Here is a 19,388-nt window from a genome sequence, read left to right as displayed (position 1 = left end):
CTTATCCTCTGCAGCAGAGGAAACTCTGGGGCTTCCTTTCTTGTAGCGGTCCTAATGAGAGACAGTGAACTCTAATGTACTTATCCTCTGCAGCAGAGGAAACTCTGGGTCTTCCTTTCTTGTAGCGGTCCTAATGAGAGACAGTGAACTCTAATGTACTTATCCTCTGCAGCAGAGGAAACTCTGGGTCTTCCTTTCTTGTAGCGGTCCTAATGAGGCAGTTTTATCAGAGCACTTGATGGTTTTTGCGACTGAGCTGATCTTTCCATAATATGGACTTGGTCATTTACCAAATAGGGCTATATTCTGTATACCATTCCTAAGAAGGAAAGACATTCCACAAATGTACTTTAATCAAGGCACACCTATTAATTTTTAAAAAATCCAGGTGACTACCTCATGAAGCTGGTTGAGAGAAGGCCAAGAGTGTGCAAAGCTGTCATCAAGGCAATGGGTGGCTACTTTTAAGAATCTGAAATATAAAATATATTTTGATTTGTTTAACGTACTTTTGGTTACAACATGATTCCATATGTGTTCTCTGGTTCTTCAGCTATTAGTAACAAGTGGCTCTTAAACATTGAACCACAACAACGATCAACTGACATCAGTCTTTGAGTTTTCTCCAGTTCTTATGGGACTATATAGTATCAATATTGTGTAGACTGATCTGTATAAACAACATATTGATTATCGATCTTGGACATGCACCAGAAAATATGATTCATGTGATCAATAGCATCACATGTAAAATGTATTGAGATTATTGCAACATGTCAAGCACATCAGGAGCACAGTATCTAACATAGAAACAGTTTCCTTATTGTTATAGACAATCTTTAACCTACAGTATCTAGCATAGAAGCAGTGTCCTTATTGTTATAGACAATCTTTAACCCACAGTATCTAACATAGAAGCAGTTTCCTTATTGTTATAGACAGTCTTTAACCTACAGTATCTAACATAGAAACAGTTTCCTTATTGTTATAGACAGTCTTTAACCTACAGTATCTAACATAGAAACAGTTTCCTTATTGTTATAGACAATCTTTAACCTACAGTATCTAGCATAGAAGCAGTGTCCTTATTGTTATAGACAATCTTTAACCTACAGTATCTAACATAGAAACAGTTTCCTTATTGTTATAGACAGTCTTTAACCTACAGTATCTAACATAGAAGCAGTTTCCTTATTGTTATAGACAGTCTTTAACCTACAGTATCTAACATAGAAACAGTTTCCTTATTGTTATATTTTTCGAGAAGGTGACAGTCAGGAGCCAATCTGTAGTGAGCACTGAGACAGAACATTGCAGCTGGAGCTTATGACTCACATGACGAGAGACCTTCCACTTCCTATTGTGTGTCAGTTGGGAGTGTTTGTGAGGACTTAGAGGGTTTGACGATGGGGGGACTTTGGCAACTTGGCCTTCCAGTCAGCTGGTGAGAGGGACATTGACAGGAGATGAAGAAGGGTCTCCTCAGCAGAAGTAGATCTCTCCATCTATAGGAGGCTCTAGGTGCTGGGTATCTACGGAGACAAACAGATAAACAGACTACAATCAAACCACTGTCGTATTTACACTGCCTAGGGAAAGTCTACACACTGTAGTGTAGTTATACCTGGTGACTGGCCTCCCTGTCTCAACACTGTAGTGTAGTTATACCTGGTGACTGTCCTCCCTGTCTCAACACTGTAGTGTAGTTATACCTGGTGACTGGCCTCCCTGTCTCAACACTGTAGTTATACCTGCTGACTGTCCTCCCTGTCTCAACACTGTAGTTATACCTGGTGACTGTCCTCCCTGTCTCAACACTGTAGTGTAGTTATACCTGGTGACTGTCCTCCCTGTCTCAACACTGTAGTGTAGTTATACCTGCTGACTGGCCTCCCTGTCTCAACACTGTAGTTATACCTGCTGACTGTCCTCCCTGTCTCAACACTGTAGTTATACCTGGTGACTGTCCTCCCTGTCTCAACACTGTAGTGTAGTTATACCTGCTGACTGGCCTCCCTGTCCCAACACTGTAGTTATACCTGCTGACTGTCCTCCCTGTCTCAACACTGTAGTTATACCTGCTGACTGTCCTCCCTGTCCCAACAGTGTAGTGTAGTTATACCTGGTGACTGTCCTCCCTGTCCCAACAGTGTAGTGTGGTTATACCTGGTGACTGTCCTCCCTGTCTCAACACTGTAGTGTAGTTATACCTGCTGACTATCCTCCCTGTCTCAACACTGTAGTTATACCTGCTGACTGTCCTCCCTGTCCCAACAGTGTAGTGTGGTTATACCTGCTGACTGTCCTCCCTGTCTCAACACTGTAGTGTAGTTATACCTGCTGACTGTCCTCCCTGTCTCAACACTGTAGTTATACCTGCTGACTGTCCTCCCTGTCCCAACAGTGTAGTGTGGTTATACCTGCTGACTGTCCTCCCTGTCTCAACACTGTAGTGTGGTTATACCTGGTGACTGTCCTCCCTGTCTCAACACTGTAGTTATACCTGGTGACTGGCCTCCCTGTCTCAACAGTGTAGTGTAGTTATACCTGGTGACTGGCCTCCCTGTCTCAACAGTGTAGTTATACCTGCTGACTGTCCTCCCTGTCTCAACACTGTAGTGTAGTTATACCTGCTGACTGTCCTCCCTGTCTCAACACTGTAGTTATACCTGGTGACTGTCCTCCCTGTCTCAACACTGTAGTGTAGTTATACCTGGTGACTGGCCTCCCTGTCTCAACAGTGTAGTTATACCTGCTGACTGTCCTCCCTGTCTCAACACTGTAGTGTAGTTATACCTGCTGACTGTCCTCCCTGTCTCAACAGTGTAGTTATACCTGCTGACTGTCCTCCCTGTCTCAACACTGTAGTGTAGTTATACCTGCTGACTGGCCTCCCTGTCTCAACAGTGTAGTTATACCTGCTGACTGTCCTCCCTGTCTCAACAGTGTAGTGTGGTTATACCTGGTGACTATCCTCCCTGTCTCAACTCTGTAGTTATACCTGGTGACTGTCCTCCCTGTCTCAACAGTGTAGTGTAGTTATACCTGCTGACTGTCCTCCCTGTCTCAACACTGTAGTGTAGTTATACCTGCTGACTGTCCTCCCTGTCTCAACACTGTAGTTATACCTGCTGACTGTCCTCCCTGTCTCAACACTGTAGTGTAGTTATACCTGGTGACTGGCCTCCCTGTCTCAACACTGTAGTGTAGTTATACCTGCTGACTGTCCTCCCTGTCTCAACAGTGTAGTTATACCTGCTGACTATCCTCCCTGTCTCAACAGTGTAGTGTAGTTATACCTGCTGACTGTCCTCCCTGTCTCAACACTGTAGTGTAGTTATACCTGCTGACTGTCCTCCCTGTCTCAACACTGTAGTTATACCTGGTGACTGTCCTCCCTGTCTCAACACTGTAGTGTAGTTATACCTGCTGACCGTCCTCCCTGTCTCAACACTGTAGTGTAGTTATACCTGCTGACTGTCCTCCCTGTCTCAACACTGTAGTGTAGTTATACCTGCTGACTGGCCTCCCTGTCCCAACACTGTAGTTATACCTGCTGACTGTCCTCCCTGTCTCAACACTGTAGTTATACCTGCTGACTGTCCTCCCTGTCTCAACACTGTAGTGTAGTTATACCTACTGACTGGCCTCCCTGTCCCAACACTGTAGTTATACCTGCTGACTGGCCTCCCTGTCCCAACACTGTAGTTATACCTGCTGACTGGCCTCCCTGTCCCAACACTGTAGTTATACCTGCTGACTGGCCTCCCTGTCCCAACACTGTAGTTATGCCTGCTGACTGTCCTCCCTGTCTCAACACTGTAGTGTAGTTATACCTGCTGACTGTCCTCCCTGTCCCAACACTGTAGTTATACCTGCTGACTGGCCTCCCTGTCCCAACACTGTAGTGTAGTTATACCTGCTGACTGTCCTCCCTGTCTCAACACTGTAGTGTAGTTATACCTGCTGACTGTCCTCCCTGTCTCAACACTGTAGTGTAGTTATACCTGCTGACTGTCCTCCCTGTCTCAACACTGTAGTTATACCTGCTGACTGGCCTCCCTGTCCCAACACTGTAGTGTAGTTATACCTGCTGACTGTCCTCCCTGTCTCAACACTGTAGTGTAGTTATACCTGCTGACTGGCCTCCCTGTCCCAACACTGTAGTTATGCCTGCTGACTGTCCTCCCTGTCTCAACACTGTAGTGTAGTTATACCTGCTGACTGTCCTCCCTGTCCCAACACTGTAGTTATACCTGCTGACTGTCCTCCCTGTCTCAACACTGTAGTGTAGTTATACCTGCTGACTGTCCTCCCTGTCTCAACACTGTAGTGTAGTTATACCTGCTGACTGTCCTCCCTGTCTCAACACTGTAGTGTAGTTATACCTGGTGACTGGCCTCCCTGTCCCAACACTGTAGTTATACCTGCTGACTGGCCTCCCTGTCTCAACACTGTAGTGTAGTTATCCCTGCTGACTGTCCTCCCTGTCTCAACACTGTAGTGTAGTTATACCTGGTGACTGTCCTCCCTGTCTCAACACTGTAGTTATACCTGCTGACTGTCCTCCCTGTCTCAACACTGTAGTTATACCTGGTGACTGTCCTCCCTGTCTCAACACTGTAGTGTAGTTATACCTGCTGACTGTCCTCCCTGTCTCAACACTGTAGTGTAGTTATACCTGCTGACCGTCCTCCCTGTCTCAACACTGTAGTGTAGTTATACCTGCTGACTGTCCTCCCTCTCTCAACACTGTAGTTATACCTGCTGACTGTCCTCCCTGTCTCAACACTGTAGTGTAGTTATACCTGCTGACCGTCCTCCCTGTCTCAACACTGTAGTTATACCTGGTGACTGTCCTCCCTGTCTCAACACTGTAGTTATACCTGCTGACTGTCCTCCCTGTCTCAACACTGTAGTGTAGTTATACCTGGTGACTGTCCTCCCTGTCTCAACACTGTAGTGTAGTTATACCTGCTGACTGTCCTCCCTGTCTCAACACTGTAGTTATACCTGCTGACTGTCCTCCCTGTCTCAACACTGTAGTGTAGTTATACCTGCTGACCGTCCTCCCTGTCTCAACACTGTAGTTATACCTGCTGACTGTCCTCCCTGTCTCAACACTGTAGTTATACCTGCTGACTGGCCTCCCTGTCTCAACACTGTAGTTATACCTGCTGACTGTCCTCCCTGTCTCAACACTGTAGTGTAGTTATACCTGCTGACTGTCCTCCCTGTCCCAACACTGTAGTGTAGTTATACCTGATGACTGTCCTCCCTGTCTCAACACTGTAGTGTAGTTATACCTGCTGACTGTCCTCCCTGTCCCAACACTGTAGTGTAGTTATACCTGCTGACTGTCCTCCCTGTCCCAACACTGTAGTGTAGTTATACCTGCTGACTGTCCTCCCTGTCCCAACACTGTAGTGTAGTTATACCTGCTGACTGTCCTCCCTGTCCCAACACTGTAGTGTAGTTATACCTGCTGACTGTCCTTGCAGCAGTCTGTTAGGTATCTGGTTCTGACTGTCTCCACTAGGGGCCTTTAGGGCTGGGGCCTCAGAGAACGGGTTTAGGCTCTTCCCTTTTGACGAGGTCAGGGATTCTTTCCTGGGAGAGGAGGAGAGCTCAGCCGGGTCCATTGGATCTTTGTCCAGCGAGGTAGAGGGGGGGAAGTGGGGGGAGTCGTCTGAGGTAGAGGAGGGAGTTCTCTGTATCCACCTCTGTTGGAGATGACAGGAGGTGCGGTTATGAATGTGATATTACATTATATTAAACATTATAATGATGTTGTCTGAGTCGATACAGCCACCGGGCTTCTTCATGCATCATGCCGATAGAAACAGACATCTCCCTGGGAAGAGGAAGGGCGGGGATGTATGCTTCATGATTAACGACTCATGGTGTAATCATAACAACATACAGGAACTCTATTCATTTTGTTCAACTGACCTAGAATTCCAAACAATCAAATGCCGACCACATTATCTCACAAGAGAATTCTCTTCGATCATGGTCCCAGCCGTGATATCACCCCCAAGCAGATACCTCGACGGCCCTCAAGGAAATTAGCTGGAAACTAAACTGAAAACCATATATCCTGAAGCTGCATTTATTGTAGCAAGAGATTTTAACAAAGCAAATTTGTGAACAAGGCTACCTAAATTATATCAGCATATTGAAGGTAGCACAAGGGCAATACACTGGACCACTGCTACACTTCCACAAGGCAAACAAGGCCCTCCCCCACCCTCCCTTCGGCAAATCCGACCACGAATTCACTCTTCAAAATTTTGGGGCGGCAGGTAGCCTAGTGGTTAGAGCATTGGGACAGTAACCGAAAGGTTGCTAGATCACATCCCCGAGATGAAAAGGTAAAACTCTGTCATTCTGCCCCTGAACAAGGCAGTTAACTGTTCCTAGGCCGTCATTGAAAATAAGTATTTGTTCTTCACTGACTTGCTTAGTTAAATAAAGGTTAAATAAAGAATATATATAATAATTAAACAAGCGAAATGTCGGTATAGGGACAAAATGGAGTCGCAACTCAGCGGCTCAGACACGAGGTATAATAGTATAGATAATATAGATATTATAGTATAGATAATAAATTATAAATATGATACATATTAGAGTACAGGTGTTATAGTATATTATAAATATGATTTGTATAGTATAGACATAATATACATAGTATAGTAGAGATAATATATTATAAATATATATATTATAGTACAGATATTATATTATAAATATGATAGATATTATAGTATAGAAATAATATAGATAGTATAGTATAGATAGTATATTATAAATATGATAGATATTATAGTATAGATATAATAGTAAAGATATAGATATTATAGTATAGAAATAATATAGATATTGTAGTATAGATAGACAGTATAGAACAGATAATATTATAAATATGATATACAGTATAGTATAGATAATATATAATAAATATGATACATATTATAGTACAGAAATAATATAGATAGGATAGTATAGATAGTATATTATTGTCACGCCCTGGTCTTTATATTTTGTGTTTTCTTTATTATTTTGGTCAGGCCAGGGTGTGACATGGGTTTATTTATGTGGTGTGTTTTGTCTTAGGGTTTTCGTAGGTATTGGGATTGTGGTTTAGTGGGGTTCTCTAGCAAAGTCTATGGCTGTCTGAATTGGTTCTCAATCAGAGGCAGGTGTTTATCGTTGTCTCTGATTGGGAACCATAACTATAACTATAACCATAACCATAACTGTCAGAGCAGCTCACAGATTACTGCACCTGTACATAGCCCACCTATAATTTAGCCCAAACAACTACCTCTTTCCCAACTGTATTTAATTAATTTATTTATTTTGCTCCTTTGCACCCCATTATTTTTATTTCTACTTTGCACATTCTTCCATTGCAAAACTACCATTCCAGTGTTTTACTTGCTATATTGTATTTACCTTGCCACCAAGGCCTTTTTTGCCTTTACCTCCCTTCTCACCTCATTTGCTCACATTGTATATAGACTTGTTTATACTTTATTATTGACTGTATGTTTGTTTTACTCCATGTGTAACTCTGTGTTGTTGTATCTGTCGAACTGCTTTGCTTTATCTTGGCCAGGTCGCAATTGTAAATGAGAACTTGTTCTCAACTTGCCTACCTGGTTAAATAAAGGTAAAATAAATAAAATAAATAAATATTTAGGCAGCCATATTCTTTGAGTGTTTGGTGGGTGATTGTTCCTGTCTCTGTGTTTGTTGTCACCAGAGAGGCTGTAGAGGTTTTCACGTTACGTTTGTTGTTTTTGTATTGTTTGTTTTTTCTTCATCATTAAACATGTTTTAAAATTACCACGCTGCATTTTGGTCCGACTCTCCTTCACCCAAAGAAAACCGTAACAATTATAAATATGATAGATATTATGCTGTAGTATATAAATAATATAGATATTGTAGTATAGATATAATACAGTCAGTATAGTATATATAAAATATTTTAAATATGATAGATATTATGCTGTAGTATATAAATAATATAGATATTGTAGTATAGATATAATACAGTCAGTATAGTATATATAAAATATTTTAAATATGATAGATATTATAGCATGGATATTATAGTATAGAACAGATAGTATATTATAAATATGATTGATATTATAGTACAGATATAATATAGACAGTATAGATACTATATTATAGTGTATATATATATACACACATATATATAATATAGATAGTATATGATAGATAATATGGTACAAATATTATAGTAGAGTAAAGTTGATATATATAAAATAGTATAGATATTGTAGTATAGATAATATATTGTCAATATGATAGTATAGATAGTGTAGTATAGATAATATATTGTCAATGTGATAGATATGATAGTATAGATAATATACTATAAATATGACAGATATTATAGCATGGAGATTGTAGTATAGATATAACATAGATAGTATAAATGTAGTGTAAATGATATATTATAAATATGATAGAAATTATAGTGTACAGATAATATATAATAAATATGATAAATATTATAGTATAGATATAGACAGTGTCATGAATGTCCTGCTCGGCTCAGGTTACCGGGGTCCACAATCCTACAGAGAGATCTCTTACCCCCACCAGAGGAGAAGAGATGTGAAGATGGTTTATGACACCTCACTCCCGTTGTAAATCTAAGGCAGCAGACACAATTTCTTTGTCCTCTCACTACTGAGAACATTTTCATGCAATAAATGGACTTTGTGAAAATGGGTTTGGTCAGCCACAATGGTGGCAATGACAAAAGTTGGAATTTGAAAATGCATGTCATTTTTGTTTTGTTGTTAAAAGTTAAAGGACGACTTTATAACCAAAACAGTGTAACTTGAAGAGTTGTTCTTGTATGTTTATACATTGTACGTTGGGTGGAAAATGTCCAAATGAAAGAACGTTTTTGTAAAGATTAAATGTGAAGTTAATTGTCTAAATTGGATCTGAGTAAAATCCAGACCTTGCCTCGTAACTTGGCCTAGAGAATTGCCCTAAAAGGCGGTTACGCCCACTTCTGACCCGAGGGTATAAGACCTGTGAGTTAAGAATGAACATGTTAGACTAAGTGACCCGAGCTGCAGCCAATGTCTGAGTAGTCAACGAACCCAAAACGCAACACGAGGTTGAAGACAAAGGAACCCTCTTCTATCCCTGCTACGGATGAGTAGTCAACGAACCCAAAACGCAACACGAGGTTGAAGACAAAGGAACCCTCTTCTATCCATGCTACGGATGAGTAGTCAACGAACCCAAAACACAACACGAGGTTGAAGACAAAGGAACCCTCTTCTATTCATGCTACGGATGAGTAGTCAACGAACCCAAAACGCAACACGAGGTTGAAGACAAAGGAACCCTCTTCTATCCCTGCTACGGATGAGTAGTCAACGAACCCAAAACACAACACGAGGTTGAAGACAAAGGAACCCTCTTCTATCCCTGCTACGGATGAGTAGTCAACGAACCCAAAACGCAACACGAGGTTGAAGACAAAGGAACCCTCTTCTATCCATGCTACGGATGAGTAGCTGCATCTAAGAATTCAGAACCGACCACCCAGCCTCCACTCTCCATCGAATCCTGTATCTACACTGCTTTCATTCCTACGCTGTGAGCCCTGAGCTACATGGCTGGCTGTCCTCGGAAGACCCCTTTCAGAACAAGGGCGAGGAAACAGAACACTATTACAAAGGACACTGACATCGTGAGGACAACTAGAGAGTTTCACCAGAGAAGTGAGCCATCTGAGAAGCTGAAACGGCCCACCGGAGACTCCCATCGGTGACCTTCAACACGTAATTACGTATTTATACTCTGACCCATAAGAGCGCCAGTTCGGGGCAAGGTTAGGGTTAAAATAAGCATAGCTGACTAATGCAAATGTATATTTCTCTCATGTATTTTCTCTTTCTCTTTTAAATCCCCATTTTGGGCGACACGCGTCACAGTGTGTTGGTCCATTGTACTAAGTTTTAATCAATAGCCTCGAATGTGTTTTTGTGTATGTATCTTTTCTTATCATTTTAGCTTGTTAGTCATTTAAAAAATCAACTAAATTGGTGTGGTACGAACTCATTGGTGGGACTCGGGTTTGTGCAGATTCACGGATTATGCGACGTTCAGAACGAGACTGTAGAGGAAATTGATTAATTAGCGACTGTGGTAAAATGTATATTCTGATATACTTTGAGTTAATTTGGGAAAGAGAAACTCAATAAAAAACATTTTTCCCATGGTGCCCCAGGTTAATCAGTTAACAGGTTAATGAGTTAATAATTCCCTGTTTCATTTAATCACGCAATTATAAACCGTTAATCATTCGATGAGCAGCAGTCGCACATTAACCGATACGTCTTGACAATAGTATATATAGTATAGATAATACATTATAAATATGATAGATATTGATAGTGTAGATATGATAGATGATATTGTAGTGTAGATATTATATAATATATATAATATATTATCTGTACTATACTATGATAGATATTATAGTATAGATATAGCATAGATATAATATAGATAGTATATTACAGATAATATTTTATAAATATGACAGATATTAGAGTATAGATATTATATGGATATTATTGTATGAATAGTATAGTTAGATACAATATTCTGAATATGATACGATATTATAGTATATCTATTTTAATATAAATAGATAGTTTAGAAAAATTATCATAGATATTATAGCATCTTACCTTAGCCATTCTCATGTGTTCCACCCTCTCCATTTCTCTGTGTATGTTTTCTCTGTCTCGATCTAGTTTCCCCTGAGCGTCTCTCAGTCTCTCTAGATCTATCAGATAGTCCTTCTTCTTCCTTTGTAGCTCCGCCCTCTCCGTAACTAGCTCCCTGCTCCTCCTCCCCGTCTCCTCTTCCTGTACCAGGAGCTGCACCTCCCTGTCTGTCAGCTGCTGCTCCCGCACCTCCCACTCCCTCTCCCTCCTCCTCTTCTCCCGGTCGTGTGTGGCCTGCTGGCGCTGCAGCGCGGCCGTCTCCTGCCTGTGTTTCTCCAGGCTGCGCTGTTTCTCCTGCTCGATCAGGGAGTTGAGGAGGGACGGGAGGAGAAGAAGGAGGTGAGGCGTTCGGGGCGGTTGGTGAGAGCCTGGCGCTGATCCTCAATGAAGCTGTCCTGCTGGACTACCACTGCCTGCAGGGACAAAGATACAGATATACCACTGTCTGTGAGGACACAGAGACACATATACCATTGTCTGTGGGGACACAGAGACACATACCACTGTCTGTGGGGACACAGAGACACATATACCACTATCTGTGGGGACACAGAGACACATATACCACTGTCTGTGGGGACACAGAGACACATATACCACTGTCTGCGGGGACACAGAGACACATATACCACTGTCTGTGGGGACACAGATATACCACTGTCTGTGGGGACACAGATATACCACTGTCTGTGGGGACACAGATATACAACTGTCTGTGGGGACACAGATATACCACTGTCTGTGGGGACACAGTGACCGATACACTGCACAAAAACACAGTCAGAGTGAAGTGGAGGAGTCATTCAGCTTCTTCTGGTTAAGTACAATACAGCTGGCCCCAAGTCATCAGGAGAAAGGACAGGTGAGGACACTGACCTGCAGGGTGTAGAGCAGGTCATGGATGTGGCTCACACTGTGGAGGACCTGCTAGAAGATATCAGAGATGGATCACACTATAAAGGGTTGGAGGACCTGCTAGAAGACAACAGAGATAGATAGCACAATGAAGGGTTGGAGGACCTGCTAGAAGATAACAGAGATAGATAGCACAATGAAGGGTTGGAGGACCTGCTAGAAGATAACAGAGATAGATAGCACAATGAAGGGTTGGAGGACCTGCTAGAAGACAACAGAGATAGATAGCACTATGAAGGGTTGGAGGACCTGCTAGAAGACAACAGAGATGGATCACACAATAAAGGGTTGGAGGACCTGCTAGAAGACAACAGAGATGGATCACACTATGAAGGGTTGGAGGACCTGCTAGAAGACAACAGAGATAGATAGCACTATGAAGGGTTGGAGGACCTGCTAGAAGACAACAGAGATGGATCACAAAATAAAGGTTTGGAGGACCTGCTAGAAGACAACAGAGATAGATAGCACAATGAAGGGTTGGAGGACCTGCTAGAAGACAACAGAGATAGATAGCACAATGAAGGGTTGGAGGACCTGCTAGAAGATAACAGAGATGGATCACACTATGAAGGGTTGGAGGACCTGCTAGAAGACAACAGAGATAGATAGCACTATGAAGGGTTGGAGGACCTGCTAGAAGACAACAGAGATGGATAGCACAATGAAGGGTTGGAGGACCTGCTAGAAGACAACAGAGATGGATCACACTATGAAGGGTTGGAGGACCTGCTTTTGTTCTGGGTCTGGGATGTATATTTATATTCTGGGTCTGGGGTGTATATTTATGTTCTGGGGTCTAGGGTGTATATTTATATTCTGGGTCTAGGGTGTATATTTATATTCTGGGTCTGGGGTGTATATTTATGTTCTGGGGTCTGGGATGTATATTTATGTTCTGGGTCTGGGGTGTATATTTTTGTCCTGGGGTCTGGGGTGTATATTTATAATCTGGGTCTGGGGTGTATATTTATATTCTGGGGTCTGGGGTGTATATTTATATTCTGGGTCTGGGGTGTATATTTATATTCTGGGTCTGAGGGTGTATATTTATAATCTGGGTCTGGGGTGTATATTTATGTTCTGGGTCTGGGGTGTATATTTATGTCCTGGGGTCTGGGGTGTATATTTATGTCCTGGGGTCTGGGGTGTATATTTTTGTCCTGGGGTCTGGGATGTATATTTATGTTCTGGGTCTGGGGTGTATATTTATGTCCTGGGGTCTGGGGTGTATATTTATGTTCTGGGTCTAGGGTGTATATTTTTGTCCTGGGGTCTGGGGTGTATATTTATGTTCTGGGTCTGGGGTGTATATTTATGTCCTGGGGTGTATATTTATGTTCTGGGTCTGGGGTGTATATTTATGTTCTGGGTCTAGGGTGTATATTTATGTTCTGGGGTCTGGGATGTATATTTATGGTCTGGGGTCTGGGGTGTATATTTATGTTCTGCGTCTGGGGTGTATATTTATGTTCTGGGTCTGGGGTGTATATTTATATTCTGGGGTCTGGGGTGTATATTTATGTTCTGCGTCTGGGGTGTATATTTATGTTCTGGGTCTGGGGTGTATATTTATGTTCTGGGGTCTGGGGTGTATATTTATGTTCTGCGTCTGGGGTGTATATTTATGTTCTGGGTCTGGGGTGTATATTTATGTTCTGGGTCTAGGGTGTATATTTATGTTCTGGGTCTAGGGTGTATATTTATATTCTGGGTCTGGGTGTATATTTATGTTCTGAGTCTGGGGTGTATATTTATGTTCTGGATCTGGGGTGTATATTTATGTTCTGGGTCTGGGGTGTATATTTATGTTCTGGGGTGTATATTTATGTTCTGGGTCTGGGGTGTATATTTATGTTCTGGGTCTGGGGTGTATATTTATGTTCTGGGGTCTGGGGTGTATATTTATGTCCTGGATCTGGGGTGTATATTTATGTTCTGGGGTCTGGGGTGTATATTTATGTTCTGGGGTCCGGGGTGTATATTTATATTCTGGGTCTGGGGTGTATATTTATGGTCCTGGGTGTATATTTATGTTCTGGGGACCAGGGTGTATATTTATGTCCTTGATCTGGGGTGTATATTTATGTCCTGGGGTCTGTGGTGTATATTTATGTCCTGGGGTCTAGAGTGTATATTTATGTTCTGGGTCTGGGGTGTATATTTATGTTATGGGTCTGGGGTGTATATTTATGTTCTGGGGTCTGGGTGTATATTTATGTTCTGGGTCTGGGGTGTATATTTATGTTCTGGGGTCTGGGGTGTATATTTATGTTCTGGGTCTGGGGTGTATATTTATGTTCTGGGGTCTGGGGTGTATATTTATGTTCTGGGTCTGGGGTGTATATTTATGTTCTGGGTCTGGGGTGTATATTTATGTTCTGGGGTCTGGGGTGTATATTTATGTCCTGGATCTGGGGTGTATATTTATGTTCTGGGGTCTGGGGTGTATATTTATGTCCTGGGGTCTGGGGTGTATATTTATATTCTGGGTCTGAGGGTGTATATTTATAATCTGGGTCTGGGGTGTATATTTATGTTCTGGGTCTGGGGTGTATATTTATGTCCTGGGGTCTGGGGTGTATATTTATGTCCTGGGGTCTGGGGTGTATATTTTTGTCCTGGGGTCTGGGATGTATATTTATGTTCTGGGTCTGGGGTGTATATTTATGTCCTGGGGTCTGGGGTGTATATTTATGTTCTGGGTCTAGGGTGTATATTTTTGTCCTGGGGTCTGGGGTGTATATTTATGTTCTGGGTCTGGGGTGTATATTTATGTCCTGGGGTGTATATTTATGTTCTGGGTCTGGGGTGTATATTTATGTTCTGGGTCTAGGGTGTATATTTATGTTCTGGGGTCTGGGATGTATATTTATGGTCTGGGGTCTGGGGTGTATATTTATGTTCTGCGTCTGGGGTGTATATTTATGTTCTGGGTCTGGGGTGTATATTTATATTCTGGGGTCTGGGGTGTATATTTATGTTCTGCGTCTGGGGTGTATATTTATGTTCTGGGTCTGGGGTGTATATTTATGTTCTGGGGTCTGGGGTGTATATTTATGTTCTGCGTCTGGGGTGTATATTTATGTTCTGGGTCTGGGGTGTATATTTATGTTCTGGGTCTAGGGTGTATATTTATGTTCTGGGTCTAGGGTGTATATTTATATTCTGGGTCTGGGTGTATATTTATGTTCTGAGTCTGGGGTGTATATTTATGTTCTGGATCTGGGGTGTATATTTATGTTCTGGGTCTGGGGTGTATATTTATGTTCTGGGGTGTATATTTATGTTCTGGGTCTGGGGTGTATATTTATGTTCTGGGTCTGGGGTGTATATTTATGTTCTGGGGTCTGGGGTGTATATTTATGTCCTGGATCTGGGGTGTATATTTATGTTCTGGGGTCTGGGGTGTATATTTATGTTCTGGGGTCCGGGGTGTATATTTATATTCTGGGTCTGGGGTGTATATTTATGGTCCTGGGTGTATATTTATGTTCTGGGGACCAGGGTGTATATTTATGTCCTTGATCTGGGGTGTATATTTATATTCTGGGTCTGGGGTGTATATTTATGTTCTGGGTCTGGGGTGTATATTTATATTTTGGGTCTGGGGTGTATATTTATGTTCTGGGGTCTGGAGTGTATATTTATGTTCTGTGGTGTATATTTATGTTCTGGGTCTGGGGTGTATATTTATGTTCTGGGGTCTAGAGTGTATATTTATGTCCTGGGGTCTGGGGTGTATATTTATGTCCTGGGGTCTGTGGTGTATATTTATGTCCTGGGGTCTAGAGTGTATATTTATGTTCTGGGTCTGGGGTGTATATTTATGTTCTGGGTCTGGGGTGTATATTTATGTTCTGGGTCTGGGGTGTATATTTATGTTCTGGGGTCTGGGTGTATATTTATGTTCTGGGTCTGGGGTGTATATTTATGTTCTGGGGTCTGGGGTGTATATTTATGTTCTGGGTCTGGGGTGTATATTTATGTTCTGGGGTCTGGGGTGTATATTTATGTTCTGGGTCTGGGGTGTATATTTATGTTCTGGGTCTGGGGTGTATATTTATGTTCTGGGGTCTGGGGTGTATATTTATGTCCTGGATCTGGGGTGTATATTTATGTTCTGGGGTCTGGGGTGTATATTTATGTTCTGGGGTCCGGGGTGTATATTTATATTCTGGGTCTGGGGTGTATATTTATGGTCCTGGGTGTATATTTATGTTCTGGGGACCAGGGTGTATATTTATGTCCTTGATCTGGGGTGTATATTTATGTTCTGGGTCTGGGGTGTATATTTATGTTCTGGGTCTGGGGTGTATATTTATATTCTGGGACTGGGGTGTATGTTTATGTGGTAGTCTGGTCAGATATCTGTCTTACCTCAGTGTTCCTCTTCAGTAACAGCATCATGGTCGCATTCTCCCCCTGACAACACAAAACTCCAGCATTACTGAACACAGGAGAGGAATGTGTGTGTGTGTGTCTGTGTCTGTGTGGTGTGTGGTGTGTGGTGTGTGGTGTGTGGTGTGTGGTGTGTGTGTGTTGGAGCTATCACCATGTGCTGGGAAGCCACCACTGTAGTCATTGTATTAGGTCCATTATTACACAACTAGTGTCCTGTGTTATTAAGTGTTCAGTATTAGAGATGGGCTTGGCAGGAAGAGTCCCACGGCTAATTCATAGCAGTATTTGAGATGGGCTTGGCAGGAAGAGTCCCACGGCTAATTCATAGCAGTATTAGAGATGGGCTTGGCAGGAAGAGTCCCACGGCTAATTCATAGCAGAGGCAGATTATTGCATCCTAATGACTCTGTTCATGTTCAATACTTTAATGATGTAATGAGTTTGATGTACTGAACTGTAACGACTCGACCACTTCCTGGTCAGACACATGGCCTCAGAGCCTCAAAACAAACAAACACACATCCTACCGGCGAACCCGTTTGGTTTACATATAGAACCCTTTCCACAGAAGGTTCTACCTGGAACCCAAAATGGTTATCCTTTGGGGACAGCTGAAGAACTCTTTTGGAAATATTTAGCTGGTATACTGTCAGATATAGCTTGGTGGATTGAGGACCACCAGCTGGTATACTGTCAGATATAGCTTGGTGGATTGTTGACCACCAGCTGGTATACAGTCAGATATAGCTTGGTGTATTGAGGACCACCAGCTGGTATACAGTCAGATATAGCTTGGTGTATTGAGGACCACCAGCTGGTATACAGTCAGATATAGCTTGGTGTATTGAGGACCACCAGCTGGTATACAGTCAGATATAGCTTGGTGTATTGAGGACCACCAGCTGGTATACTGTCAGATATAGCTTGGTGTATTGAGGACCACCAGCTGGTATACTGTCAGATATAGCTTGGTGTATTGAGGACCACCAGCTGGTATACTGTCAGATATAGCTTGGTGTATTGAGGACCACCAGCTGGTATACAGTCAGATATAGCTTGGTGTATTGTGGACCACCAGCTGGTATACTGTCAGATATAGCTTGGTGTATTGAGGACCACCAGCTGGTATACTGTCAGATATAGCTTGGTGTATTGAGGACCACCAGCTGGTATACTGTCAGATATAGCTTGGTGGACTGTGGACCACCAGCTGGTATACTGTCAGATATAGCTTGGTGTATTGAGGACCACCAGCTGGTATACTGTCAGATATAGCTTGGTGTATTGAGGACCACCAGCTGGTATACTGTCAGATATAGCTTGGTGTATTGAGGACCACCAGCTGGTATACTGTCAGATATAGCTTGGTGGACTGTGGACCACCAGCTGGTATACAGTCAGATATAGCTTGGTGTATTGAGGACCACCAGCTGGTATACAGTCAGATATAGCTTGGTGTATTGAGGACCACCAGCTGGTATACAGTCAGATATAGCTTGGTGTATTGAGGACCACCAGCTGGTATACAGTCAGATATAGCTTGGTGTATTGAGGACCACCAGCTGGTATACAGTCAGATATAGCTTGGTGTATTGAGGACCACCAGCTGGTATACTGTCAGATATAGCTTGGTGTATTGAGGACCACCAGCTGGTATACTGTCAGATATAGCTTGGTGTATTGAGGACCACCAGCTGGTATACTGTCAGATATAGCTTGGTGTATTGAGGACCACCAGCTGGTATACAGTCAGATATAGCTTGGTGTATTGTGGACCACCAGCTGGTATACTGTCAGATATAGCTTGGTGTATTGAGGACCACCAGCTGGTATACTGTCAGATATAGCTTGGTGTATTGAGGACCACCAGCTGGTATACTGTCAGATATAGCTTGGTGGACTGTGGACCACCAGCTGGTATACTGTCAGATATAGCTTGGTGTATTGAGGACCACCAGCTGGTATACTGTCAGATATAGCTTGGTGTATTGAGGACCACCAGCTGGTATACTGTCAGATATAGCTTGGTGTATTGAGGACCACCAGCTGGTATACTGTCAGATATAGCTTGGTGGACTGTGGACCACCAGCTGGTATACAGTCAGATATAGCTTGGTGGATTGAGGACCACCAGCTGGTATACTGTCAGATATAGCTTGGTGTATTGAGGACCACCAGCTGGTATACTGTCAGATATAGCTTGGTGGATTGAGGACCACCAGCTGGTATACTGTCAGATATAGCTTGGTGGATTGTTGACCACCAGCTGGTATACAGTCAGATATAGCTTGGTGTATTGAGGACCACCAGCTGGTATACAGTCAGATATAGCTTGGTGTATTGAGGACCACCAGCTGGTATACAGTCAGATATAGCTTGGTGTATTGAGGACCACCAGCTGGTATACAGTCAGATATAGCTTGGTGTATTGAGGACCACCAGCTGGTATACTGTCAGATATAGCTTGGTGTATTGAGGACCACCAGCTGGTATACTGTCAGATATAGCTTGGTGTATTGAGGACCACCAGCTGGTATACTGTCAGATATAGCTTGGTGTATTGAGGACCACCAGCTGGTATACAGTCAGATATAGCTTGGTGTATTGTGGACCACCAGCTGGTATACTGTCAGATATAGCTTGGTGTATTGAGGACCACCAGCTGGTATACTGTCAGATATAGCTTGGTGTATTGAGGACCACCAGCTGGTATACTGTCAGATATAGCTTGGTGGACTGTGGACCACCAGCTGGTATACTGTCAGATATAGCTTGGTGTATTGAGGACCACCAGCTGGTATACTGTCAGATATAGCTTGGTGTATTGAGGACCACCAGCTGGTATACTGTCAGATATAGCTTGGTGTATTGAGGACCACCAGCTGGTATACTGTCAGATATAGCTTGGTGGACTGTGGACCACCAGCTGGTATACAGTCAGATATAGCTTGGTGGATTGAGGACCACCAGCTGGTATACTGTCAGATATAGCTTGGTGTATTGAGGACCACCAGCTGGTATACTGTCAGATATAGCTTGGTGGATTGTGGACCACCAGCTGGTATACTGTCAGATATAGCTTGGTGGACTGTGGACCACCAGCTGGTATACTGTCAGATATAGCTTGGTGTATTGAGGACCACCAGCTGGTATACTGTCAGATATAGCTTGGTGTATTGAGGACCACCAGCTGGTATACTGTCAGATATAGCTTGGTGTATTGTGGACCACCAGCTGGTATACTGTCAGATATAGCTTGGTGTATTG

At 42.7% G+C, this 19,388-nt stretch overlaps 1 protein-coding gene across 1 annotated transcript in view; it reads right to left on the bottom strand.

Annotated features, from left to right (window-relative positions):
* Window positions 1-450: 450 nt before the first annotated feature.
* The window catches only part of LOC110516616 (A-kinase anchor protein 13), a 59,690-nt gene continuing 40,752 nt past the window's right edge, over window positions 451-19,388 (bottom strand). The window contains 6 exon segments of the mRNA XM_036981729.1: window positions 451-1,532; window positions 5,483-5,723; window positions 10,764-11,114; window positions 11,117-11,215; window positions 11,679-11,729; window positions 16,098-16,142. Of these exon segments, the coding sequence (XP_036837624.1) occupies window positions 1,483-1,532; window positions 5,483-5,723; window positions 10,764-11,114; window positions 11,117-11,215; window positions 11,679-11,729; window positions 16,098-16,142 (837 nt within the window). The 3' untranslated portion in view covers window positions 451-1,482.

This window comes from Oncorhynchus mykiss, chromosome 6 (assembly GCF_013265735.2).
Source record: "Oncorhynchus mykiss isolate Arlee chromosome 6, USDA_OmykA_1.1, whole genome shotgun sequence".
NCBI lineage: Eukaryota > Metazoa > Chordata > Actinopteri > Salmoniformes > Salmonidae > Oncorhynchus > Oncorhynchus mykiss.
Note: the sequence above shows the minus strand (reverse complement) of the source record. Positions and strands in the feature narration are given on the sequence as shown.